We start from the raw sequence: 26,885 nt of genomic DNA, 5'->3' as shown, positions 1-26,885 counted from the left end.
CTGTTAGACTCCTCAGAGCCGCGGGACACGTCCCACAGCCTCGTGGGATGCACACGGATTCTGTCAGGCGCAGTCCACGGGTTCAGAGCCAGCACTCCCGGTCGGGTGTTTTATTATTTATTCACTTGACAGGAAACGTACATTTGGTCCCATAAAACACCATGCTGCTGGCGTCACTAGTTGCTGGTGCGCAGCTGGGCCCCTCTGGGCTTTCAGCGAGCCCTCGCACGGCCAGCCGAGCGCAGCCCAGTCCCTGCAGAGACAAGCCCCGCCCCAAAGAAGAGACCCGCTGCCAGACCTTCCCGGGCCGCCCCCGTCCCACGGCCCTGCAGAGCCACGACCCTCGCACACGTCGGGCGCCAGCAAAATAATGGTCATGCTGGGAGGAACAGGGGTTCTGAACTAGACGATGGTCTTAAAACCAGAGCATACTGGGCAATTTATGTACATTACAAATATATAAATTAAGAGGTCTAAAGGTATACAAAATCTTTCAAAGGGGACTTAATTTCATTCTGTGTCATGCCAGGAACTTGTCAGAACCTTGAAAACAAAGGGGATTTTCAGTGGAGCTGGTATTAAAAATAGAAGGAATTTATACACAGGCCCGGCTCCTCTCGTGTCCGCCGTGGAACCCTCTGGTGTCGTCGGGGCCCCGGGGAAGCCGCAGCACCCCCACGGGGAGCCCGTCTGCAGTCTGCATCTTCCGGGAGAGCAGGGGACTCGCTCTGGGGCTCTTCTCCTGCGCCCCCATCTCGGCTTGGCGGCGCCTCCGAACCCAGGGGCTGCCTGAGGGCGTGACACTGCTGTCTGAGGAATAATCCGTGCCCTTGCGGAAGCTCTCGGGACTGGCGCTCGGGTTCAGCCTACCTTCCTCGGCCAGCGGGGACTTTCTGGAAACGCCTTTGCGTTGAGCCAAGGGGCTGCTCCAAGGGCTCGGGCACGGGGAGGCATTCGGGCTCAGGAAGAGACTCTGGTGGCCGGCAGGGCTGAGCCTGTGGGCGGCCCCGTGTCGCCGGCCAGCCGTGGGGGACGTGGGGTTGCTCTCGGGGTCGGAGGAGCCGCTGGCGGAGGCCTCATCCGCCGGGGACTGGAGCTCCCCCACTCTGCGGTTGGGGGACTTGCCCGGGTGGGCGCTCGCCACGGGCTCCTCCTCCTGGGCCTTCTCCCTAGACGGCTTCTTTCTGGGCGGCTTCATCCCAATCAGGACCGCCTTCATGCCCTCCCTGCCCCGAGACTCCGTGATCATGAACTCATGGGCCCTGACGGCGGCTTCCACCTCCTCGAACTCCACGATGGCGCACTCCTGGGTCCCCACCTGGCTGTAGCGGCTGCTGATCCTCCGGATGTCTGGGGGCAGCTCTCTCCCAGGCTTGAGGATTCGCACTGATGAGATGACCCCAAAAGTCCCAAACAGCTTGAGCAGGTGTTCCATCACCGTCTCCTGCACCCTTCCATTCTTCTGGGGGGTGGCCAGGGTCCACAGCTTGGGGGACAGGTAGAGGTCATAGATCAGGAGCATCTTGCTGGGGAGGTTCTCATTGGGGAAGAGTGGGACGGGGGTGGTCCTCCTCACCTTCCGGTGGTCCTCATTCAACTCGAGGGTCCCTGAGTACTTCAAGGCATGCGCTGTGGTTCTCCAGTCCCGTGTAAGGTGTTTCACCTGAAGAACACAGAGCAAAGAGGAGATGGCACCTACTGTCCTTGTCCTGCGGGTGTCCCCTCTCTACAGCCTCCCTCCCTCCTTGCCTCAGCCCTGTAACACTGCTGTCTAGAATCACAGCTGCTGTGTGCAGACACCTAGAAACCACGGGAATGAATGAACACACTTCCTACAATGACAGCACGGTTCAGAGCAGGACTGCTCAACAGAACTTTCCGTGGTGCTGGAAATATTCCATTCTGTGAGAGTTTATAGAGGTTAGACCTGCAGGCTCTGGAACAAGGCTGCTGGATACACAAATCTAAGGTCCACCTTTGAATGGCAGTGAGACCTGAAGAGTTATTTGACCTCTCAGTGCCTCAGTTTCCTCATCTGTAAGATGGAGACACTAACAGTGTCTACCTCACAGAGCTGTCATGAGGATTAAATGAGTAAGTAAATAAATGTATGCATATCTACATCCAGACACACAATTTACATACATAAAACTCAGAACGGTGTCTAGCTCACAGTGAGTACTCAATAAATACTATGTGCCATCCTAATTTCAAATATCGCATGCTACCATTTTGACAGGACTCAGATTTTAACTCTTGAATTGTTCTCTGAAGTTGTATTTCCGCATTTCTGCATTTGATACACAGAAGGTTCCTAAAGATCATTCCGTATCTCCTGAAAATGACATGGGTTGTTTTCAACTTGGAACTAAATCCAACTTGGGCGTCAAGGAGAATGACGAAACAGTCCCTCCCTCCTCCCCTCTTAGTGGAAACTGTGTGTAACACTGCTGCAGCCCATGGAGGCTCTGTTTATATCGTAAAGCAGTAATTTTCGAGAGGGCCGCTTCCGGTGCAGGGACACCAGGGAGAATGAGCCATCCCAGAAACGGGAGTGGAGGCGGGCAGGGTGTAACCTGAGCCAGGAGCGGTGAGATCACCCAAGTCCTCCGAGGCCAGGCCAGGGCAGTCCCTCTGCAGACCCACCCTGACCCGAACGGGAACTTCCCGGAACCCAGGAAGGGAAGCTCCCCAGCAGGGCAGGAGCGGGGGATCCCGGCAGGGCTCTCAGGAGTACCGGCAGGCTCCTGGAGAGAGGACACTGTCCACTGTAGCCTGTGGCCTCTGGATGAAATGGCCCAGACTGGGGCTTAGGGTGCAGGAACCATGAGTCACCTACACACAGAATCTTGATCTGATCACTGTGACACCGGCCACGAGAGAAGCAGGTCCAGGCAAAGGCCGGACTTTAGGTGGACAGAGTCATTGAGGGGTCCAGGAAAGGTGAAGAAGATGAGCACAGGACAATTCCAGGTCGTGGGGCACCCATGCAATGGCTCTGTCGGGGTGAGACATGGGGGTGGGGTTGCTTCTCCATCACCAGTCAGGGAGCGAGCACTCAGGAGAGGAGGGGGAACCTGAGCAAGGACTGCCTGGGGGAGGGCCAGGGCCATACTCAGAGGGCTAGAGAAGCTGCTGGAAGCCATGGCCGATCCAGAGAGAAGCAGGACCCAGCGCCCCTCCAGAGCAAGGAGCAAGGGCCACCGGGAACCCTCGGGTAGGTCTGAGCATCCCAGGCCTGGGTCTGTGAGCTGGGGAAGGAGGGCCTGGGTGTCACCTAGGACGAGGACCCAGGGAGCTGCAGTCTTTGTGCGGTTCCAAGAAGAACTTGGCAAGACTTTCTGAAACTTTACGGTCGCCCTGTTTGTTACCTTTGTCAAATACGTTTCCATTATGATTGGCAGGAAGCCTGTAGAATGAAAAGGGTCTTTGCTGTCATTTTGGAAGAGCTGTGTCTGCTCTGCAGCCAGTTTTCAACAGAGGAGAACCCTCCTAAATAGATCCAGTAAGTGGCAGCTTTAAAAGGAAAGAAATGCAGGCTTACTTTCAGGGAGGAGTAAGGGGAAAAACAGGATGCTCCCACTGGCTGCTTCATTTCGGGTCCCCCACAAGCACTGTCCACATGGGGGCTTCCTCGCTCTTCTCTGGACACGTGCAATGCTGTGATTTATGCTAAGAAATACGGATGTTTCTTCCAGGGATACTTCATCCCTGGTCCTGGCACGAGTTCCTAAGACCTTTATAAATCCCCGAGTGACAGCAGTACGCACAAGCAGCACCTTTAGTTCTAACGAGGCGACTCGGTGGGCTCCAGGATGGGGGCTGGTCACCAGAAAGACCAGCCATGACAGAAGCTTGGAGCCTCTCCATCCTCCAGAGGAGGGGAGGGGCAGGAAAAGGGGTTAATAATGGATCATGACGACACGACGGAGGCTCCATAAAAATCTCAAAAGTAAGGGTTCAGAGAGCTTCTGGGTTGGTGAACACACCCACCTATGGAGGGTGTCACAGCCCAGCTGCAGGCGGACAGAAGTTCCTGCACTCGGGACATCCCTGAGTCTGGCAGCCCACCTGTGTCCTTTATTGTGTCCTTTAATAAATGGGTAAATGTCATCAGGTTTGTCCCTGAGTGCTGTGAACTATTCTAGCAGATAGTCGAATCCAAAGGGGCGGGGGTCACAGGAACCGGCAGTTTGTAGCCAAGTCGGACGGAGCTGTGGATCCCCGGGGACGCGCTACCGTTCACTGGCATCCAAAGTGGGGACACCCTTGTGGGACGGAACCTTTAACCTGTGCTGACTCCACACAGATTGTGTCAGAATCAGGACCCCCAGCTGGTGTCGCAGAATTGCTTGGTGTGGGGAAAACCTCTCCCACATTTGGTGTCAGAAGTACCGCAAGGAGAAAGTCAGTTTTTCTTTTAAAATGCAAAATGCCCGTTCCCTTCTCCTGTACCTTGAAAACTCCTATTCACCCTCCAAGATCCCATTTCAAGGTCACCACTTCTGGGCAGACTCCTCAGTTCTCCAGACTTTGCCAGGGCGGGGGGAATACATTCATTTTGCATATCCTGTACCTAACACAGCACTCAGCATATAGAATAAATATGTTCGATGAATGAATAAAGGAGAGAGATCAAGAGGAGAGGGCAGAATGCACCAGCAGGTGAGGCAGAGAAGAGCTGGGGGGGGGGGGGCCTCTCCATGACTTGCTGACAAAGTGCACAAGCAACTTGGCTGGGACCCACTTGTTACACATCCCATTATGCAACAGGCCGCGTGGGCTTTTCCATTCTAGTAAACACACTTCCTCCACGGGAGACACACTGTTTCTACTCCAACTGGCCTGTCAGCTCCTCAAGAAGTAGGGAATTCACAGCCCAACTGCTAGATCTGTGTAGGAGAGGCACGCAGGCTGCTGCCTTGACAGCAGCGAGCAGGAGGTACCCACGTCTCCATCCTAGAGAGGAGGACGCGGGCATGACGCAGCAAGGGCGGCCACAGTCTTGGAGGAGGCACATCTCCCGAAGCTCCTTGCTCGTCTTATTTATTCAATTTGACAAGTGAAAGCTTGGATTTTGCCTCGTTCTAGGCCTGGCAGGCGTCTCCCAAGGCCCCGAGCCCCCGTCCTGGCGCGGCGTTCTCCTGGCCGCCCACCTGCCCGGCAAGAGTGCTTAAACTGTACTGAGAGCAAGTCATGTCATTTCATAGCTGCCACCAGCTGAGATCCATCCCAGCGCCCCGGACCCTTTACCAGTGTGGGAGGTGCTCTCAGTAACCACCCTAATCCCCCTCCCCGGATCATTTTCCTCTCTTTCAGGGCCCAGAGGAAATAAGCTGTTAGTCGTTAGGTCTCAAGGGGGTAAACGGCATTTAGAGCCACCACCCAAAGTGCCCCCCAAACCCTCAAAGCGGCCTCACCTTCTTGAAGGACGTGAGCAGCTTGACGCTCACGTAGCCCAGCTTGTTCCTCCTCACGTGCTTCAGCAGGAAGGCATCCTTCTCCAGGTTCTCATCAGAAAAGTAGAATTCGATCTGATCCACCAGCTTCCTGATGAGCTCCTCGTCCGGGGGCTGCCACTCCTGCTCCAGGTCCTCACGCTCGTTCTCGCCCCCACTCGTCGTGGCGCCACTGAGACCACGGAAAGGAGACGCGGGGCGTTATGGGTTGAATAGTATCCCGCCCCCCCCATTTCACATGTTGAAGTCCCAATCCCCATTTGTCAGAGTGCGACTGTATTTGGAAAAAAGGTCTTGTAAATGTATCTGGTTAAAGATGAGGTCACACCAGAGTAGAGCGGGCCCTCATCCACACGCTCACAGGCAGCACCCCACGTGGAGATGAAGGCAGAGATGGGGGGAGGCAGCAGAAGTCAAGAATGTCTAAGACTGACCACAAACCACCTGAGGGTAGGGGACAGGCCTGGAACAGACCCTTCCCTAACACCTTGAGAAGCAGCCAGCCCCTGCTGACACCTTGATTTTGGACTTCCAGCCTCCAGAATTGTGAAGCAATACATTTCTGTTGCTCCAAGCCACCCAGTTTATGGTGCTTTTCACAGCAGCCCTAGGAAACTGTTGTGGGTCACATCTGAACTGGACTCCTCAAAGGCAGTGATCATAGGGCCCCAAGGGGATAGATTTTGCCCCCAACTAGCTAAGAAATCAAGCTTTTGAAACCAAGATTATTTAAACAAACACAAAAACACATCTAGGGACATTTCCGTGCTGCTTTTTCTCCATCCTGGTCTCCTGCCCCGCGCGGGATGGGACACGGCTGGCCACCTCCCTGTGCCCTCCCCCGGCTTCTCTGACCTGTTCTTCCCTCGTCTTTCTCCCCATGTGACTGCCCGTTCAGACCCCCCCCCACGTCTAAATGTGGGTGCCCCCAACGGCCCTTCCTGGCTCTGTATCCCTGGCAACCTCTGCAGCTCATCCCATTCGAATCTGCTCTCCTGCAGCCTCCGTCCTGCCCCGCTCCTGAGCCCCGGTCCTCAGTTCTACCTGCTGCCTGACGTTTCCACGTCGGGGGGTGTTGCCTCAACATCGGCGTGTCCGGAGTCAAACCGCGGGCCTCCGGAAGGACTGACACCTGGGCCCGCGCACCAAGAGACACTCTGCCCAGGAAGCTCTCCTTCTTTGCACACAGACTCTCAGTAAACGACCCATAATGTGTTGGGGGTGCCTCACATCAGTTATTTGCACCTGGTAAGCACACAGGCAGTTAGCGAGGGATTCTGGAGCAGGTGGGCAGCCCTGGGGAGGTGACGGCAAACTCCAATGCGAGTGCAAAGGTGAGCTTCTGGCACCCAGAGGACCCCGCCCTCTGCCGCTCTGGGTGCTGCCAGCAGCTCCGGTATCTCTCACGGGGAATCTTGGAAGAGCAGGAAAGACTGTTTTATATCTGGAAGCCAGAGGCACCGTTCCTTGGTTCTTGCAACAGCCTCTGAACAGAAAAGACCCTACTTCCTTCACAGACTTAAAAGAAGTTTATATTCTTCCTATAAGAACACTGGCAACTTTTTGTCACAACCATCCTGTGCTGCGTCTTCCCTCCCGAACTGGCCCCGGTGACCGCCCGTTCTCTCCTCTGGGAGCTTCGGCTCCACACCTGATGCGCATCTCTCCGCTGTCTCTCCTGCCCCCGCGCTGAGTCAGTCACCAAGCGCTGGCTTTACTCTGCAGTGTCTCCCATCTGTTCTGCCTTTTCCATCCCAACTGTCCTCATCACTTCTCCCTTGGACACTATTAATAGCTCATCAAAAAATAATCCTTAAAAATTAAAGTAATACATACACACAGCAAAACCCAAAATAACGCAGTGGGGAGCTCACAAAGCAAGCAACGCTGCCCCACCCCGCCCCTCCGCCCCGGGCGCTGCCTCTGTCGGCCGTTTAGTCCCTGTGAGACTCGCCTTTCGGTTCTACAGAACAAGCCACTTCCCACCTGCCAGTTTCAGAAATTCTCTATTCCTGTCCTATTATGTAAGACAAGGATTTGGGGTCACTTGTCTCCCAAAGCCTCTTTTTCCAACTTTAAAATTTTTATGTTATTTTTGGGTTTTCTATTAGCCTTCTATTTATTTTTTAAATAATACACTGAAAATTCTATTTCTAATTTCTCAGTTCCTCACCCCATAAGATGTGCATATTATTATAATACCTTCTTTTCCTTCTGCTCTTCTTCCATTTCCAACTTCCCCAATTCTATCAGATGGACCTTTATTTCATTTTGTCGTGGTTCATAATATTCATAACATTTACAGGAACTACTCTTCAGGAACCCCTATTCCAAGCTTTGTCTACAGACAGGCACTGAATGCTGAAGCCAGTCAGTTACAGGTCATTGTCATGCCTGCGTCACCACAGGTCACCACAGGGAGAAGGTGTCAGCTAGATTACACTTCTTCTCGTAGGGACCTGAAAGTCCTGTTAGTTGACTGACCACTTGGATTGATTCTCCATGCCTCTTGTTTTCTCTCACATGGTCTGTCTTCGCCTTTGTCTTTAATTTACATGCTAAGAGATTTCCTTGACATTATCTTCTAACCTTTCTCAGTGAATTTTTAAAATTTCAGTAATTATTTAGTCTCTAAAAATTCTTTGATGTCTTCAGATTGTTCCTTTTCGAGAGCATTCTCTTCTTGTTTGGTGGATGCAGTGTCTTATATTCTCTCAGGGCACTAACTGGAGTCTATGTAACAATCTCTTTTGTTTCTAACAATGTTGCTTCTATATCCTCTGGGGTCATTCTTTCCATTTAACTTTCATGTCATTGATTTTCTTCATGTGACTGGTAAACCAAGTCGTCTTTTTCTTTATTAAAATTTAAAAAAAAATAAACTTTTTTAGACTATTTTTAGATTGACAGAAAAGTTGTGAAAATAGCATGGAGTTCCCATATGCCCCACACCAGAATTCTCCTATTATTACTACCTTGCATTACTATGGTACGTTTACTGAATTAATATTGATACACTGTTATGAGCTGCCATCCACATTTTATTCAGATTTCCTCCCTTACCTATCCTCCTTTTCTGTTTCAGGATCCCATCCCACATTACATTAGCCACCACGTCTCTCTAGGCAACTCTTTTCTCTTGGCTGTGCCAGCTTCCCAGACTCTCCCTGCTTTTGACAACCAAAAAGACAACCAAATTGATAATATGATATAAAAACATGGGGGCAGATTCAAAAGATACAGATTCATCAGAGGGACCAGATGAAAACACATACAGGTATGTGCCAGCTCTGGCAAAGGCATCGCGGGAACAAGGACATTTTGGACGCCACTAGCAGAGGCCACGTGCTACGTCTGGGTAGCCTGTGGGTCCCAGCATATTTATTACAGAGATCATGACCTTCCTCTCTAACCCTGTCCTCGGCTGTGGTTCAGGGCCTGGGAAACAGTGCAGCTGGTGGGTGTCTTGTCTCTGCAGGTCTGTGGTGTGGAGCAGAGATAATGCACACAAAGTGCTTAGTTCCACATCTGGCACATAATTAGCATTAATAAATGAAAGCTTTCATTTTCATCATCCAGAAAAGGGAAAAGATAGCCTTGTGCAATGACCCTGAAACATCACAGAAGAAAAGAAGCCTGGATAGTTTTGTTTGTCAAATGAAAAGCAAGTGTGTTCAGCGGTTTTATTATTCATACTAATATTTAGTACTGCAATTTTAAATCATTCTTATAAACTGTAACACAAACCAAATAAGTAAATATGTAAATGTTATTAGGAATCAAGATTTGCAGTGTGAAAAATAAAAGTAAAGCAAAAACCCTGTCATGTTAAATATGAATTGGAATTAGCAACATAAATTTATCTTTTACAAACATATTTCCTACCTCTGTCTATTGAAATGCTCCAGGAGAAACTGGCACTTTTAATTCCAGGTCTTGGTTTCTAAATACCTTCCTACTAGTATTTGAGAAAATGGGGATTCCTGTGGAAATGGACGGATTCCACAACTGGAGTAAGAAAAGTACGAGTTCAGCCTAGAATGTCTAGTATTAGAAGCGAGAAGACATGCAGACGGCCAACAGGCACATGGACAGATGCTCGACATCACTAACCACCAGGCAAACGCAAATCAGAACCACAGTGAGATGTCATCTTGCACCTGTCAGAAAGGCTATTCTCAAAAAGACAACAAATAACAAGTGTTGGTGAAGATGTGGATAAAAGGGAACCCTTGTGCCTGGTTGGTGGGAATGTAAATTGGTGCAGCCACTGGAAAAACAGTATGGAGATTCCTCAAAAAATTAAAAATAGATCTACCATGTGATCCAGCAATTCCACTCCTGGGTATTTATCCAAAGAAAATGAAAACACTAATTAGAAAAGATACATGCACCCCAATGTTCACAGCAGCATTATTTACAATAGCCAAGACGTGGGAGCAACCTAAATGCCCATCAATAAATGACTGGATAAAAAGATGTGGTGTGTATATATATACAATGGAATGTTATTCAGCCATAAAAAAGAATGCCATCTTGCCATTTGTGGCAACATGGTTGGACCTAAAGGGTATTATGCTAAGTGATGTAAGACAGGGACAGACAAATACGGTATGATTTCAATTATATGTGGAACCATCAAACAAAACAAATGAACAAACAAAACAAAACAGAGCCATAGGTCAGAAAACAAACAGGTGGTTGTCAGAGGGAAAGGGGGCGGGGGAGGAGAGACACGGGTGAGGGAGATTCAAAGGTACAAAGTTTTAGTTGCAAAACAAGTGAGTTACAGGTACGGACACATGTGGCCTGGGGAAGAGTCAGTAACTGTGAAACATCTCTGGTGACAGATGACAACTAGCCTTATTGTGGTGATCATTTTAAAATGTATAGAAATATCAAATCATTATGTTGTGTAATAGGAACTAAAATAGTGTTGTAGGTCAATCATACTTCAAAAACAAACTCAGAAGAAGAGATCAGACTTCTGGTTACCAGAGGAGAGGGCTCGGGGGAGAGGGAACTGGAAGAAGGCAGTCAAAGGTGTAAAAATTCCAGTTATAAGATAAATGAGTGCTAGGGATACACAGTACAACATGACACACATAATTCGCACAGCTGTATGTTATATACGGAAGTTGTCTAAGAGTGAAGCGTAGGAGTCTTCGTCACAATGAAAACAATTTTTAAGTTCTGTACCTATACGAGATGACAGATATTCACCAAACTCATCGCGATCATCATTTCACGATGTGTGTGAGTCGATCGTTACACCGTACACCTCACACTCATGCAGCGCCGTACGTCAATTTTACCTCAATACAACTGGACGAAAATAAAAATAAACTGAGGGAGAAAAAAGCAAGAAGGAAGTGCTCAGAGAAAAAGGAAATAATCAAGCATTTCTGCCTCCTTCTTTAGGAGGAAGTCTTGATCAATCCCAGAGGATCAGGCAAAAGCTCCCTTTTATAGCAGACTGCCCGCTAGTAAATGCATGAAGAATGACAGTGAGAGAATCATCAATTTGTAATCCCCAGTGAACTGACTCAAGCAAGGATCATCAACGGATGCTAAAACCATTAGGCGAAAGGTCGCTGGTGAAAGAATATTCACAAGCAGCCCACATGTTACTTGTTAAATGCAATGGAGGGAGCACCCTAACCGAGAGGTCAAATTTAGCAGCACTAATGGTGGATGCCGCCTGACTTGACATAACAAAAAATCCATGGCATTGCCCTGGAAGTGTTCTTGCCAAAATATTTAATTGAATCTAATCAAGCCTTTAGCCCTAACTTGCAGTTTACAGGAAACACATGGTACTAAGGAGCAAGGTAAACCAGGTGATGAGAACATAGCCAGACCAGCCCAAACTGTGACACATTCCACACGACATCTGGGCTCTTATTTCTAAAATAGCAAAGCATTAAAAAAAAAAGGTGGGGGAGATGCTCTAGGTCAAAAGATCCTGCAGAGATTGAACAGGCAAATGGCTCGAGAAACAGCTGTAAAACACAACGTGGGACAACTGGGGGAAACATGAATATGGAACTTGGCTATTGGCTTATCTCAGGAATTGTATTAGGGAATTACTGCTAATTTTCTTATTTGTAATAATAGTATCATGATTTTATAGGAGATTGCCATTATTAAGGGCTGCAAAATGAAGTACTTAGGGTGTAAGTTTTGTGTACAACATACTTTCAAACAGTTCAGGGAAAACTACGCACATCATGTATCCACCAAACCAATACTGCAAAATATTAACAACTGTTTAATCTAGATGGTAGGTATGTAAATGCTCACATAACTACTCTTTCTCATTTTATGTCTGAAAATTTGTATGTTTAAAAGGTGAGGATAAAAGAAAAGACATCTGTTTAGCGAGCACGATTGGGGGTGGGGTAAAGCTAGCAAACATTGGGAGGTTATAGAGATTCCTCCTTATTTCCATTCATCCCTTGTTCCCCAGGTACAAGCAGGTGTCGGGCTAGGTGCTGGAGACATGGGGAAGATTGCGACAAGGCGGTCGTCCTCGAGGAACTTGCTGTCTAGTAGGGGAGAAACACACGGATATTTCAACTTGGTAGAGAGCGTGCGATGACAGGGACAACTTACAGAGCGCCGGGCTGAGTGCTGTGCTGGGTGCCGAGGATACAGTGAAAGGAGGGAAGCAGGGTCCCTGCGTTCACGGAGCCCCTCCTCCAGGGAGGGAGACAGAACCACCGAACTGCAGCTGTGGTGTGCACCGAGGACTACAGCCACGCAAGGAAGAGGACACCAGCTCAGCTTTGGGGGAGGGATTGGGGATGAGGCAGCGAAGTTTTCAGGCGACCAGGAATCAGTCGGAGGACCCCGAGGCGGGAGCACAGAGACAAGCAGACATTAAACAGGACCCTGTGTTCAGGGACCCAGGGGGGAGGTGCTGGGGGAGCATTCAGACGGGCCAGGAAGGCAGCAGCAAGCTGAGGGGGCGACGTGGGTGGCTGCAGGTTTAGGCACTGGGGCTCTCTCCTGCGGGCCCTGGGAGCTGGCAGTGTTGGCACAGGGCGCTGGCCGCTGTGGAGCCAGACTGGCCCGCACGGGGCGCAGCAGGTTCCTGTTCCTGGCTACACTCTCCTTGTGCTCTGGATGTTTGCCGGGGGGTGGGGGGCCCTCTGTCAGCTCCACTACCCTGAAGAGCCCCAGAGATTTTCTGGGGTCAACTCTACGCCATTGGGCAGCAGGAAATGTTCTGTGAGAGTCCAGCCACTGGAGCTGGGAGAGGAGGGCAACTCTGCAGGGAGAGTGTTGGGGGTGAGGGCAAGAAGCCCACCTGAGATCTCCACAGGGCCCCCCCAGAAACAAGCAGGGCTTTAATCTCTGCTGACTGTACACTCTCAAAATTTCGTCCCCTGAATAGGGGGCAGCTTTTGCGATAGTCACAGGCAAATAAAGGCAGTGGAGTAAGTCACTCTGGGCTGTTTTACATGACCTCTGCAGCGGTCTGGCGAGGCAGCTGCCTCCCCTCAGGACTGTGGGATGCCAGTGACTCATTATTTTTATACTCTCAATACTCAGCACAGGGCTGAGTGAATGAATGAATCAGGCTTTACAGTAAGTGCTGATCTACCATGTCATCTGCTGTGGCCCGCTTTCCTCACAAAACCCCTGCGCTGGACGTTCCTCCTCAAATACCTCCATCTCCACTGAACGGCCCCGAACTCTGGGACCTTAAATCCAGACCTTGTCCACGAGGGAAGGGTCAGGCAGTGACGGGGAGAGGCTCTGGCCCCAGCACCTTCCTGCCCCTGAGCTGAATATTCTCCCAAAGAAGTAAACACGTGCCTGCCAGGGGACAGTCCTGCAGGCCCTGATGGCTGAAAGCACGCGCTGTGTCCCAGAAGAGGGCCTTTAACGGGTGCCCCTTGGCATTTCCCAGATTCTGCAAGTCCTGTCGCTGCCCAACCCTCATTTCTATGCATTTCCCTTCAGCAGCAGAAACAACATCACAGTCCTGAAAGGCCTGGCTGTTAGCGGACACAAGACCAAGGTCTCTGGCTGATAACAAGGCTCAGGGCCCAGAGGCAAGGTAAGACAGGTGGCTTCTTGTGCCACACCAACTCCAGACCTCCCATTACCCAGGACACACCGCCCCCCACCCCTGCCAAGGCTGCAAGGTGGTGATGCAAGCATGGAAGGCAGGAGGAGAAGGTGCAGGAAGATGGGGAATCCCCCAGCAGGGCAGGAGGAAGCAGCCAGCCCTGAAGTGATCCCAAATCAGGGCACATGGGCTCTCTACACCATGAAGTTACTCCTCCTCCGGTCCCCAGCAGCCAGCAGCAAGTGTCTGCCCCCCACCACTCCATCCCATTTGGACTGATAAGCAGACAAGGCACTAGTGGCAACGAAGGCTAGGTGGGGGCCACTCTCAGGGGGAGGTGGGCCAGCTTCAGAAGTGAGGGCTGGGCTGGGCTGGGCTGGGGGTTTTGAGGGTCTCTACGTGAGCTCCGGAAGCGGAGTCTCCTCCTGGGGAAGGGATGGCGGGGATGGCCCGGGAAGGACATCCCCCTGGGTCCCGGAGCATGCCCCGGTCCCGGCCCTGAGACGCCCGCCGCCTGCCCCGGGAGCCTCGGGGGAGTTACAAGGCTGCGGCCCGGGCGCCACCCGCCGCCAAAAGCCGGCTGTGACTGCGCCCGGCGGCGGGGTGGCTCCAGCCGCGGTGCCCGCGGGGTTGCGGTCTCCGAGCTCCGGTGCGGCGGCCACCCGCTACCCACCCCGGGCCCGGGCCGCGCCTACCTGTGTCCGCGGCTCGGCTCCTCCTCGCTGGCGCTGCCCCAGCCGGGGCTGAGGTAGCGGGCCGGGTCCCCCGCGCCCTGCGCCTCTGCGCCCCCCTCCTCGTCCTCCGGGCCCTCCACGTCCTCGGCCTCCTGGATGGCGACGCGGATCTGCACGGCGCTCTCGGGCCCGGGCAGCGGCTCCTCCCCGCGCTGGGCCATGGCGCTCCGGCCGGCGGGGACCGCGAGGCCAAGCCAGCCGGGCGGCGGCAACGGCGACGAGGGGGCGGGGGCGGCGCGAGCGGCGCGGCCCGGGGAGCACGGGGGTCGCAGCGCCCCGCCCCGCGCCGGCCGCCAGCCCAGCGCCGGCGCAGGCGGGGCCACCCTCCCCCGCCGCCGTCCCGCGGAGGCCCGCCCGGGACCGAGCGCGACGCCCCGACCCGCCCGGTGCGCGCCCGCTGCCCGCGCGGCCCGAGCCCCGGAGGACGCGCCAGCGCTCCCTCCTGCCGCCCGCTCCCTCCCAGGCGGCCCGGCGGAGGGGAGGGGCGCGGCGCGTCTGACTTGGCAGTTTGTGGGGGACTCCGGGGGTGGCCGGCACAGACAGCAGCCTCAGGGGCTCCGTGCCACCTGCGTGTCTACCAGCTGCCTTGCCCAGGCGACCGAAACCTCCACCGTAGGCCTCTCTGGCATAACCACCCAACACTGCGTCCTGTGAGTCAGGAACTTGGCTCCCGCCGTCCCCCGTACCAGCGGTCCCCAGAGTGAAGTCCTCAGACCAACAGCACCAGCTTGACCTGTGAACCTGTCAGAACTGCGCATTCTCAGGCCCACTCAGACCTCCTGGATCAGAAGCCATGATTCAGAACTCGTGTTTTACCAAGCCCTCCCAGAGAAGAGGTTCCCTAAAGTTTTAAACCCACCGCCCTGTATACCTCTTAGAATATGTCCTGAGTGTGGTAAACATCCAAGTATTTGTTGAATCAATAAAGGGATCTATTGAGATGCCCGTGTGTTAGAAACTCTGCCACCTTTTCACATTTAGCTTTAAATTGAGTTCTATCTCAACCCTTCAAATGTGACCCAGAAACTAGGCACAGGGGCATAGACAAGAAGGAAACCTCAACCTGCTCTCATGAGGCTCTTGATTGAGCACCCTACGCACTGTCTATCCTGTGAATTTGCTACACTAGGGCTTCAGAAGAATGGAACCCTGGATTGATACCTTTTGATACAGGGAAGCAAGTTAGGAGAGGCTCCAGAAAGGGGGTCTCTTGTGAAAGAACACCAGGCCCAGGGCTCTGGGCGTCTGGGCCAAGAGAGACCCAGGGGCACAGCAAGGACAGCCCCTCTTTCTAAGGTTTGACCGGAATCTGCGTCCCTTTCACTGTTAGCTCCCTCTTTTGACAGAAGAGGCCTGAGAATGAGTAAGTGAAGGAAGAGGGAGATCCCTGGTGTTCTGCCCCCGAGCAGCTCACAGCCCTGGGTCTGAGCTAGGGGGCGGAAGAGGCAAGAAGTCCAGAGGATCTTTTCCCAAGTCAGCTGTGCCTCCCTCCAGGGCTACCGTTGTTAGAGGACCCCCACGCACCTGGCCCACCACTGTGATGAGGATCAAGAGGAGTAAGATTTGCAAGCCCCCCCATGCTTCCTGATCTGAGCCTTCAGTTCCTAAGTTCACAGAACAATACGCTTCATCTCATTTAAACTGTTCTAGGTGGCAAAGGCTAGAGGGATTATTGTCCCTATCCACGACAATGACTCACACTCGTGCCAGGTTTGGATTCATGCAGAGTTCATGCATACCTTATCTCAGGGTTCCCAGCTACCTGATCATAAGAGTGCCCTGGGGACTCTTCTGCAAATACAGATTCCTGGTCCTCTACAGCTTGAGAACTGGCAGGTGGTTGGTGAGTCTGATCTGCAGAGGGGTTTTATTTGGTTGGATCGCTTTTTGAAAAGATCACTTGAATTTATATGCCCTTGGACCCAAATATATCTACCCATGCTGATTTGGGTATTATTTATTTCAGATTCTGCATAAAGGAATTTTGGATCTAGAAAGGATGACATACACCACCCAGCCCTGAGCTCCTCCTGTTCTGGATTGGGTACCCACAAGAGTACAAACTTTTCTGCCAGAGCCCCACTGAGAGAATCAAATGCAAAATTTGCATGAAATTTATAAGGCAACTTCACACTTGATTTGATTAGTCCTGCCCACACACCTCATCATTTGTGTCACCGATGAAGGAACCAGGCCTTTTAAAGGGCCCCTCTGGTTTCCAGCTCCTTCCTTCACAGAGCTGTGGCCAGGGATTGAGGCCAGTTCCTCCAGGGCCTGTGTTGAGCACCATTTCAGGGAGTTTGCATCAGTACTGAGATGATCAGCAAAGTCTCCTTCAACAAAATCATGACCTCAGCCTGCAGTTGGCACTGTTCCCTTTCCCTGGGATCTTAAGAGCTCATTTTTATAGTAAACTCAAACTGAGACATGGCTTTTTCCCATAGTTTCTGAGGATGAAACAAAAGGAAAGACATTGACAAGGCATCAGGGTGGCCTGAGGTTAAGTTAAAGCAAAAACTTAAAGCTGAAAGCCTGTTCCAATAACTGTAGGGGAAGGAGGCATTTTATTTTCTCATCTGATCGTTTGTTTAAGCACGTAACAAGTACCAGACCCTGTGCTGGCCTCAATTTTGTAAAGTGACTAAGACACAATCCATGACCACCAGGAGGTGGAGGGAGCCTGGAAAAGGGAGCCTTCAGTAATAAGAATGTGCCCAGTGCAATAAATACTGTAGCAGAAATCTGAACAAAGAGGCATGGCCTGTAAAAACACCGCCCAGGATGTCCTGATCCTCAGCAGAAAAGCCTCCATGGAAGCAGCAGGGGCGGGGGGGGGGGGCTCTTGCTCTAGTATCAGACCTGAAGTCAGACACCAGCCTCGCTCCACCTCAGCCACGTCACCTCTCTGCTGTTCAGCTTTCCTACCTGTAAAATGGTCTGAATGAGCCTTACATCATCAAGTTGGGGATGCAGATCAAATCAGATTGTGGAAAGTGTCTAGCACAGCACCTGACCCGGATTGGACTAGATGACATACGACACTCCGAGTACGCTGGCATACACTGCCATGCGGCCTTCTGAGCGTTTTCATACCAGGAAACACTTCGCCTGTGTGGGGAACACAAACACTCTGGCTGCTACAGGTGCATCTTCCTCCCCTGTAAGTCAAGGAACTGGTACTTGTTTTGTTTATACGCAAAAATCTTCATAAATTGAAGTAGCCTTTCAGAGCTAACTCAATTCTACACACACTGACAAAGCAAAACCTCTGTGGGCAGGAAATCTGCGTCTTTCATTTCTAGCTTCCATAAGAATTAAGATACCCATCCACAGGTATAAGGTGTGTTATGAGTCTTGTCCATCAATGTGCATTCTCCCTTGTTTAACAGTATTAATTCCCAATGGCCACCTAACTAGAACTTACATTTCCCAGAATGCTTTGCATATTGCTCTAACCATATGACTAAATTCTGGCCAGTAAGATGGGAGCAAAATGTTTTCTCCCACTTCTGGGTTGTGCTTCTAAAATGCAGGTGTGATTCTCTGGCCTTTTTTCTCTGCCCATTGGCTGCTGGAACAAGCATGCTGGCCCCAAGGATGGAAGCCACACGTTAAAGATGGTTGAGATAAGCCCTGGACTTAACCAGTGGGCCATAGTCTGGACTACCATTTGAGGAAAAAAGAAACGAACACCTTGTTTGACCTTTTATTTTGAGGTCTTTGTTACAGCAGCTTAGCCTGTACCCTAACCAACACCTGAGGTTTCACTGAGACTGAATGAGATAGCGCCATATGGAAGCACCTAATTTCAGGCACACGGCATACAGTTACTCAATAAACTGGTGCTCAATTCTAATTTTAAAAATTCGACAACTCAATAACATGTATTGCATGACAAAAGGATACCAATTATGTGGTAAGAAGGATGCAGGACTCAGAAAGGGATAGAATCTGCTCTCTTTCTGGGATCTCTCGTTCCGGAGGGGGAAGTGGATTCTCTATTCCTTCTTCTAAGCCTTTTGCAGGAATAGCATCACGAGACTCACCAGTGGAAGTCCACTCACTCCTGCAAGTGGCAAGAACGTTGGGGGCTTCCAGAACACTTTCAGCTACTGTTTCCTACTTCCCTAAGTTTGAGGTTTCCACCCCCCTAAAAAAGCAACATCCCAAGTTTGGGTCCCATCATTTAAAAATACCACCTTGCTGTTGTAACACTGATTTCTTTGTGACATACAACCAAATTGTTTTGGCACAAATTTCAAAGAGACAGTGTTTAACTTTTGCCTGCTATCTGTGCCTTATAGAAGACCAGTTATCATACTGAAGGGGGGTATGACACATTAAAAATAGATGGATTTTATTTGAGGGGAGGGAAGTGAGCACAGGGTGAGTTCTAGGATAGCGTTCAGAAATTTCAGGGGTAAAAGTGACTGACAGAAGTGCCAAGAAGCACGAGTGGAGGTGCTCATTCTCTCACCGAGGGAAAGCCTGAAGAACGTGCACAAAGCCGGATCGCACAGCGCAAGAGAGCCAGCTGCATCCTCTGGTCAGAAAGGGGAGCCCATCCCTGGTCCTCCAGTTCCTAGGAAGACACACATCAGCCAGTGCTTCCGCCTGAGCAAGGTGGGGGCTCTTAGGTCTGAGGTTCTGTACACCAGTACCACCCAGGGAGCTTTTAAAAAGTCTGATGCCCAGCTGCACCCCTCAATTATGTCCTGGGGATGAGACCCAGGCATCAAAATGCTCCAAAGCTCCCAATGAGATTCCCACGTATGGCAAAGGTTAAGAACCTCTGCTAGACCTTTCAGGCGCATGGTCCCCAGACTCCTCGTAACAGGTCTGGGGACTAGCTGCTGGCCACCTGACCTCCAGGTGCAAGTGAAGTGCCCAGTTCAACCCCAGCAACTTCCCAGAGTTTGCTGAGAGACTGGGTGACTCAAAGATGAATTTCTCAAGTGCATCATGTCTCAGCAGAAGCAGGCTTCTGACCAGGTTGCTGTGAACAGTTGTGCAGGTTGTACAGAGCACGAGGATGCTTGGTACTGGGGGGAGGGACTGAAACTACAGCCTAAATTCTGCTCACCGCGCCGTCACCTGACCTTGGACTTGATACGATGAGAAGGGGAAGAGGTACCTATTTCTAGCTCTTACAAAGCAGCTACAGGGCTAATTGTGTGCCTGGTTCGGACCTGCCTGAGGGAGGGGCAAAGGGAGATGCAAGAACCAACTGCACTGAAATTACCTGGGATCCTATTAAAACGCAGGTTCCTGGGCCCTCACCCCAGACTTAATGAATCAGATGTCTGGGGAAGGAGCTTAGAAATCCCTGTTTTTAACAATATCCTGAGTGGTTTCCATCAGGCTGACGTTGGTGACCACTGACCGAGTGTATGGGACGGTCTTTCGATAAAAATAAACTGAGCACCCCCTACGTGCCGGGCCCGTGCCACCTCGCCGCGACACGAGAACAAGCAAGACCCCGTCTCATCCCCGAGCACCCCGATCTGCTGGGCGGCACAGACGAAAAGGGTGCATCCCGGGGGAGCCCAGGCTGTGAGCGCTGCCGGGGCTCGGCTGGGGCTGGCACACCCAGAGAACCAGTGAGCAGACCCAGAAATCTCTACAGGAGGGGCTGCAGCTCCTCCCAGGAGAACAGTCATCCCAGAGAAGTAGGAGCCAGGCACCACAAGCCAGACCCACTAACAAAGCCTTCACTGTCAGAACGGAGGAGTGATTTGGGGAATGGCTTCGTGTCTGACGCGGGTTTGCTTACGGGCCGAGGCCCTGCTACCCAGCCCCTGATTCTGCTCTGTGGTTAAGTATCAGAGCTCTCTGGAAAGCTGGGGGCCTGTGCATTCAAACTGGAAGAGCTGTTTTCCTATAAACCAATCTGAACAACCTGGGCAGAAGGAACACGACGCTGGGACCCCGCCGACTGAACATACACATGAAGGGGGAGGCATACTTCGCCGCTGCACAGAGCAACAGCTCACAGCTCTGGCACCTCCTGTGCATCTCCTCAGCTGCAGGGCGGACCCTGTGGTGCCTGGTGGACACAGCTGTGCCCAGTGGGGAGGCCACTGCCTGGCTCAGAAGTGCTAGGGCAGCAGAGGAGGGACAGTGCACAGACGCCAGGTGGTGACTAGCTGGACTTGTACGTGAACACATGTGAGATGCCCCCACCACCCTGCCCTGGGAATTCCCCCAGATACTTGGCGGGTGTTTGTGGGGGGACAAGGAGCATGTATTAATGACATTAGTGCGCAAGAGGAGGCAGGTGGCAGGAGCCCAAAAGTATAGGTAACAGATTCAGAAGGTTGGGCTTTTCTCCATCATCATCCCTTTTGCAGAAGGAAGTTTGTGCCCAGCGCGAGTGACCTCTAATTGTAGCCCAGACCAAGCCCTCTGAGGGGCCCTGAGGGGTGGGCTCTGGCATGGGGCAGGGGTCGGGAGAGGACGACCCTGGGGACCCAGAGGGGTCATTGCCTTTGCCCAATTTGGAAGGTCTAGCACATCCAGGCCCCTGCCCACCTTCCCACACTTACCTCATGTCACCTTGGCCTTTGGTCTCCCTGCTCCAGCCACGGGGACCTTCTCTCAGTTTACTCCAAGGCACCACCACTCTCCATAAGCTCCTGTCCTTTAAACTTGCTGCTATGGGTGCTTAAAATGCTAATTCTCCTCTTTTCATGGGCCAACTCCTACTAATCTGTCAGCCAAAATGGCACTCACTCAGGTGGACCTCTCTGGAGTCACCAGTTTAGTGTCTAGGACACGAGATGCAGTCCATAAATGCGGATGTGGAGAAAATGTAACTCTTTGGGGTGATGGAAACTGAATCTCAGCTTTAGTTTGTGCTCTTCCCATAACTTGCACTTGGATCAAAATTTCAGGCAGTCATCTGGTCACCAGTCGTCTGTTTCCCCAGGAATCTATCCACTAAGATGTCTGCGTCATCAGTCAGGGGCTCTCTCGGCTGCCTCAGCGCCACGTTTGCTGCTTCAAGGCCAAGACTGGAACATGGGGGTCCTTGCTGAGTTTGCCATGATGCTGTGTGCCTCGAATCAACACCACCCACACACAGCCATTTCCCTCCTTTTCCCTCTTGTTTCCATCCCGGAGGAATCATTCTCTGGCTCCCAGAGAAGTTACTTTCACCTCAGACCTCGTTCTGCTCACCGGTTGCTGACTTCTTCCCCAAAACTTCCAATTATTTCCATAGACATTTCCATAGCGATTTTCATAGAAAGGTTGAAAGAATAATAAAATGATTGTCCTTACAAACTCTACTGGACTAAAAACGTGTTAGTATTTCGCCATCATTGCTTCCTCACCTCTAAATACTCCAGCCTATGTCTTCTAAAAACAAGGGCATTTACCTACATAACCACGACACCATGGCCACACCTGACAAAATTATCGGTCTTTCCGTAAAATCACCATGTATCTAGTTCATATCTGAATTCCCCCCAGGTGTTCCAACCCAAAACCGTTTACACTTAGCCACAAAGACCGGCGCCAGGCGGGCCACACTCTGCACCTCTACACTTCTAGCCTGCTCCGGTCTAGAGCAGTTCCTCTGCCTTCTTACGCTGTTGCTGTTCTTGCTTCACGAGAGGGACAGCTTTTGAAGGACTCACGCCAGTTAGCCTGAAAGACACAGGCTTTTGTAAACAAAATCAAAGAGCTCTGCTCCAAACGTTCCCTCGGGCAAGAAGTGTAACCCACATGTCCTGTTTGCTCAGGATGGAGGGTCTTCTCTGACCACGGGACTTACAGTGCCCAAACCATGAAAGTCCTGGGCAAACCAGGACTAGCTGGTCACCCGAGAGGCAAGGAGGCACAGGACGCTAAAGATAATAACCCAGCATTACGCAGCCTCACCGATCGACGCACGGTTTCACCGCATTGTGGTCACCCTTGTGTAACACTCACCATACTTTGGACTGTTTAATGTCTAATTTCTCAACTGGTAGTAAGCTCCACGAAATCGGCGACATGTCAGTCTTTCTCATTACTCCAGTCTCACTGCGTCCCCCTCGTCCTCGTCCGTAGCAAGTGTTTGCTAAATATTTACTGAGTGAAGGAATAGCTGAATGATGTCAAGGTATTTCAGAACTGAACGTATAAAGTGGAATTCATCATCTATTTTCAGCTAAGACGTTTTTAAACAGGAAGACGGTAGCCCTGGTTGGCAATCTCCACACCCCTGATCTCTGAGCACCGTCCGGCTATGTTGCCGGCAGGGAGATCTGAACAAGCACCCTGTACAATTAGCCCAGCCTTCCAGGTGTGACTCTGCAGGTTTAAATCGTCTCCCACATCGAATTCACTCAGCCCCTCGGTCCTCAGAGGCTTCATGCAGCGAGGGTATAGAGAAAAGCAGGGGGGATCCAGGACTCTGGGCCATTAACTCAGTGCTAAGCAGCACTGGCCCAGGTCCTAAGGTCCTGACGAAATCAGTAACACGCAAGAAGATGCAATTAAATCAAGTAGAAATTAAAATAATAATTCTACTCAGGCCTTTTCCTGTTCTCCAGAGTTGAACACCTCAGGGCCATGAAATGATTGGTCTCTGAGAGGCCAGGAAGGAGAGGTTAGGGGCGGGAGGGCAGTTGAAATATGGTATAGTTCTGGACTTGGTCTGAAGTTCAGGTGGACACTAGGTCATGTCTGACTTCTGGGAAGTCTTCCGGGCCGGAGACTTGGGGACAGACTAGCATAACACCAGGTACCTGATCACAGAGAATCCTGTCGGAGGCTGATGTGAACAAGAATCTTGAAGGCCCCGCATCTCGGATGGCAGGTCCAAGTGGAAGACACTGCATCTCAACGCATGCACCCTCACCCCTTCCTCCCTCCCCAGAGGACCCGGCTGGGACCCAGGCTCACTCATAATACTTATTGTCAGGAATCCTTTATACAGATGCTCATCAGAGAAAGACAAGTCAAGGGTGCTATGAAGTATCAACTAAAGACTGACAGACAGGAACATTAAGAAAAAAAAAACTTCCTGATTATGAAGGAATTTTGCAGTGCATGATGAGATTTGGCTTTTTAAGCATCAACAGAGTACTTTCTATGTGTCCCTCACACTGAAGTCGGGGGCGGAGGTACTGAGAAGACACCAAAGCACAGTGGAGAGAAAGGGAATGACCATTTAAGGAGCAGATACTGTGCACTGTGCACGTGACTTCGCTTAATCCTTGTAGCAGTCCCAAAGCGGTCTTTTTCAGGGAAACTGAGGTTTAGCAAAATTAAGTGACTTGCTAAAGGTTTTATCGCTGAGATGCAGGAGACGTGAAGATTTATGCCTGCACTGTCTGACCTCAAATCCACAGCTGTCTCACTCTACCACCCTGCATTCTTCTGGAGACACAGTGAGACTAGGGCCTAATCAGCCTTAGGAGTGGGGACTTTAATAAATCTCGGTGAAGAAAACCATCTTGGCTGCCACGCTGTTTCAAGGACATTGGGAAGACTTTTTTGTTCCTCAGTTTTCTCTACCACGCCTACCACGCTGCCTGAAATCTTGGCATGCGTTGCTTGAGACGAATGTCGGGGTCATGGTGCTCAGCCATTCTAAATGAGTTAGCGTGAGCCAGAGGTCTCAGGGCGCGGTGCTCTGTGCTCCTCCTCTCTGTCACCTCTGTTCTGACATGTTCCAGATGCCCCAGCAGCTCTGGGTCTCAATGTGAGCTGTGAACTTGGGAGCACTGTGTTTTCCCTTCTCTTTGGCTTGATTGTCCTTCGCCCCTGGGGGAGGAGGAGGGGTGCTAATAGCCTGGAAGGGGGCCAGATTATTCCATTCTGCAACCTCCAGTCACAGCCGCTAAAGAAAACTTATGCTGTGTTTTCATTCAGTGGGGAAAACATGTTTTGCTCTGCACTCTTGCGTAACCATGAAACATCTGGGGAAACTTAGCTTAAAGCCTCCCTCCAGTGTCACATGTGGGCTGAAGGATACAGAAGAATGTTCCCCTTGAAATGTACGCTCTGATTTACATTTAAGTAAGCCATTATCACACGTGTCTGGATGCATACCCAGCAGGGAGTCGTCCAGGACTGACAGCCCGGGGCCCTCTGAAATAAACCCTGCCTTTACCCTACATCACACTGTCCCCGTAAATAAACGGTCAGGGCCCAGAAAATGGCATGTGGGCACTCAGAAGGGAGAACATTCGAGAGGAAAAGGACTCTTCAGTGCTTTCAGCTGGCGGTTCTCAGGCCTGAGCCGGCACCAGGGTCGCCGGGAAAACCTGCTAAAGCCCAGGCTGGCGCCCGTCCCCAAGCTTCTGACTTAGCAGGTCGAGGGTGAAGCTCAAGCACGTGCATTTCTAACAAGCCGCTGGTCTAGGGACAGTATTTTGAGAAGTTCAGCTTCAAACCCTGGTCAACCCAAGGGAGGAGCTGAGTACAGTGCGTGGACTGCAAAAGCTGGGCACAGCAGCAGTGCCCAGGTTCACGCTCCGGTCTGGTTTCCTAAGTGGGGAAGAGCTGGTGCTGAGACGAGATGGCGGTGCTCAGTCGCTGATGGTGCGGGGGCCCGTTAACACAAACCTTCTAAAACACGAACTGGCAGTCAGTAAATAGTCACAGGCACTGAACGACTAACCCCGCCTCTAGGTTTCCCCGAGGAGACAAGCAGAAAAACGTGCAAAGATGACGGTACAGGGACATTTAATTGCAGCTTTATATAGAATAGTAGGAGCCTGGAAGTCACGTAAATATCCGACACCCACACAGCGGAGTGCTCCACCACCATCAAAGCGCTCAGGCAGTGTTTCTGACGAGAGAGAAAGCTGCAGCGTGCTCGTACGTGAAGGCCCACGGCCCAGAGCTACACAGACAGTAGCCCAGACACATGATACAGACACACTTCTACAAACACTGTGTCAACGAAGGGAACACGCTGAAATGCTCACAGTGGTGAATTCTGGATCACGTTACATTTGCACAACAGATATTAATCACCTCCTCCCTACTTGATCTGGTTCTAAAATGACATGTCCTACCCGTTCATGTGAAGTTGCATCAACCCCAAAGGGTAAACCCCTAGCTCCACCCTTCTGAATCCAAGCGGGGAATTTCAGGTGCCATGTTTATACCGAGGGACCCCACCCCTGCAGTGGTGAGTGCTTGGCTCTGGCTAGACCCCTGACCCAAGAAGAACCCATCAGAGATCCTGACACAGGACGGGACTATTAAGGCCAGAGACTGTAGGATACACATGCAGGCTTGGGGCTGGGGCCCAGCTCAGGGCGTGTGCAAGCGGAGGAGGCTGGAGCAGGTCTGGGTCTCTGCTGGCTGTTTCCGTCGCCAGGCTCGGCAGCTAAGGGCACACGCACGCATGCACAAATCCCCTTTAAAAAGCAAGGAGGGGAAAGGCTGCAAACATCCAACTTCAACACGCTTGTCCTTGTTCCGTTTCTAACCACCACCTCCCTTTTTGTGCCTGGAGCTGATTAGATAGGGTCCGAAATTAACAAGTAACTTTTGCTTGTTCGTGTGTATTTGTTTTTTCTTCATCTCCCACACAGTGTATTGTTGCTTCTTTTAACAGGAAAATATTATTAAAATTAAAACACTGAACTGCAACTGGAAAAATACTTACTGGAATGTTTCCTAGCTGAGTTCTTGCCCTCACCCCCAAACCTTCCTATTTTTGACACTCTGAGCTGCAGAAATTGAGAGGTTTTCTTTGTTGTCTTTCAGTTTGATTCAAAATCCAGTGGACAGTTTAAGTTTGGAATGTGTCCATGCAAAATTCTTGTTCTGTGCGGAGCTAAGCCCGTCATTTCCCCCAGCAACTCTCTGAGGATTCCAACAGCAGAGCCTGATGACTAATCAGAGACGCAGAGCGCGGTGGTCCCATTGGCTCGTAGACCTTGAAGACTGCAAGGGGCGAGCCATCAGCAAGCTGGATGGGGAGGGGTGGATGGAGAGCAGCCCCACTTTGTCAGAAATTCCTGCTGCAATGTCACACTAGCTCAACTGTGGTTTTCACTTCTAGAAATACGAGTGAATGCCATGTAGTTGGTTACTGCTCTTTCGTGACACGTCAGATTCACGTGCAGTTGCATCAACCCCAGAGGTAGATCAGCTCAGGACAGAACTCGGTGGCATAAGCCTCCTAGGTAACTCTTACCCCTCTCAAGGCTGCCACCTCATCTGCTTCCCCACTGGGACTCAAGTTCCAACACAACAAATGACTGGAGTTGGTTTTCAGAATTTCAGGTATGCTACAAAATCTTCACGGGAAGGGCTGCATCTGCCGTGTTTGCTTTTACCCTCAGCTTCTTGAGTGAGTGAACAAACATTCACATCGTGCTAAGAGATGAAACTAGGGTACGCGTACTTAGAAGTAACTTCCCGCGGGGTCCAGTTTGGGGATCCAGGATTGTGGTTTAAAAGCCTGGGAAGATGTTGGGGATAAAGCTGTGATACAATTTAGGGTTTCCAAAAGTGTGTGTGTGTTCTAAAAGGACGAGGAGATCAATTACTGTCAGGTTAATAAGAGGAAATTTAGACCGTTTAGAAAGAGAACTTCAATCAGCAGGAGCTAAGAAAGGTGCCATGCCCGTGAGGAGAGTGATCTGGATCTGAAACCAG

At 51.1% G+C, this 26,885-nt stretch overlaps 1 protein-coding gene across 4 annotated transcripts; it reads right to left on the bottom strand.

Annotated features, from left to right (window-relative positions):
• Positions 1-95: 95 nt before the first annotated feature.
• LARP6 (La ribonucleoprotein 6, translational regulator) lies at positions 96-21,030 on the bottom strand. 4 transcript variants are annotated; one of them, XM_064480757.1, is made up of 4 exons: positions 14,235-14,486; positions 5,421-5,631; positions 1,577-1,663; positions 96-1,486 (listed from the first exon to the last, which is right to left on the bottom strand). In XM_064480757.1, the coding sequence occupies exons 1-4, from the start codon at positions 14,432-14,434 to the stop codon at positions 596-598; spliced, it is 1,389 nt and encodes a 462-aa protein (XP_064336827.1). In that variant the 5' UTR covers positions 14,435-14,486; the 3' UTR covers positions 96-595. The 4 variants fall into 4 exon arrangements, with proteins under 4 accessions (XP_064336827.1, XP_064336828.1, XP_064336826.1 ...); XM_064480758.1 differs by lacking the exon at positions 14,235-14,486 and adding an exon at positions 20,819-21,030 and having other exon boundaries at positions 96-1,663; XM_064480756.1 differs by having other exon boundaries at positions 96-1,663.
• Positions 21,031-26,885: the final 5,855 nt, after the last annotated feature.

Source organism: Camelus dromedarius, chromosome 29 (genome assembly GCF_036321535.1).
Source record: "Camelus dromedarius isolate mCamDro1 chromosome 29, mCamDro1.pat, whole genome shotgun sequence".
Classification (NCBI taxonomy): Eukaryota; Metazoa; Chordata; class Mammalia; order Artiodactyla; family Camelidae; genus Camelus; species Camelus dromedarius.
This window is presented reverse-complemented; position numbering and strand designations above follow the sequence as displayed.

Coding starts and splice junctions, on each gene's coding strand:
- LARP6 (XM_064480756.1), bottom strand. CDS start 14,434: ATGGCCCAGCGCGGGGAGGAGCCGCTGCCCGGGCCCGAGAGCGCCGTG. Junction 5,632..14,234: donor GAGCCGAGCCGCGGACACAG/GTAGGCGCGGCC, acceptor CCGTGGTCTCAG/TGGCGCCACGACGAGTGGGG. Junction 1,664..5,420: donor TGCTCACGTCCTTCAAGAAG/GTGAGGCCGCTT, acceptor TGTGTTCTTCAG/GTGAAACACCTTACACGGGA.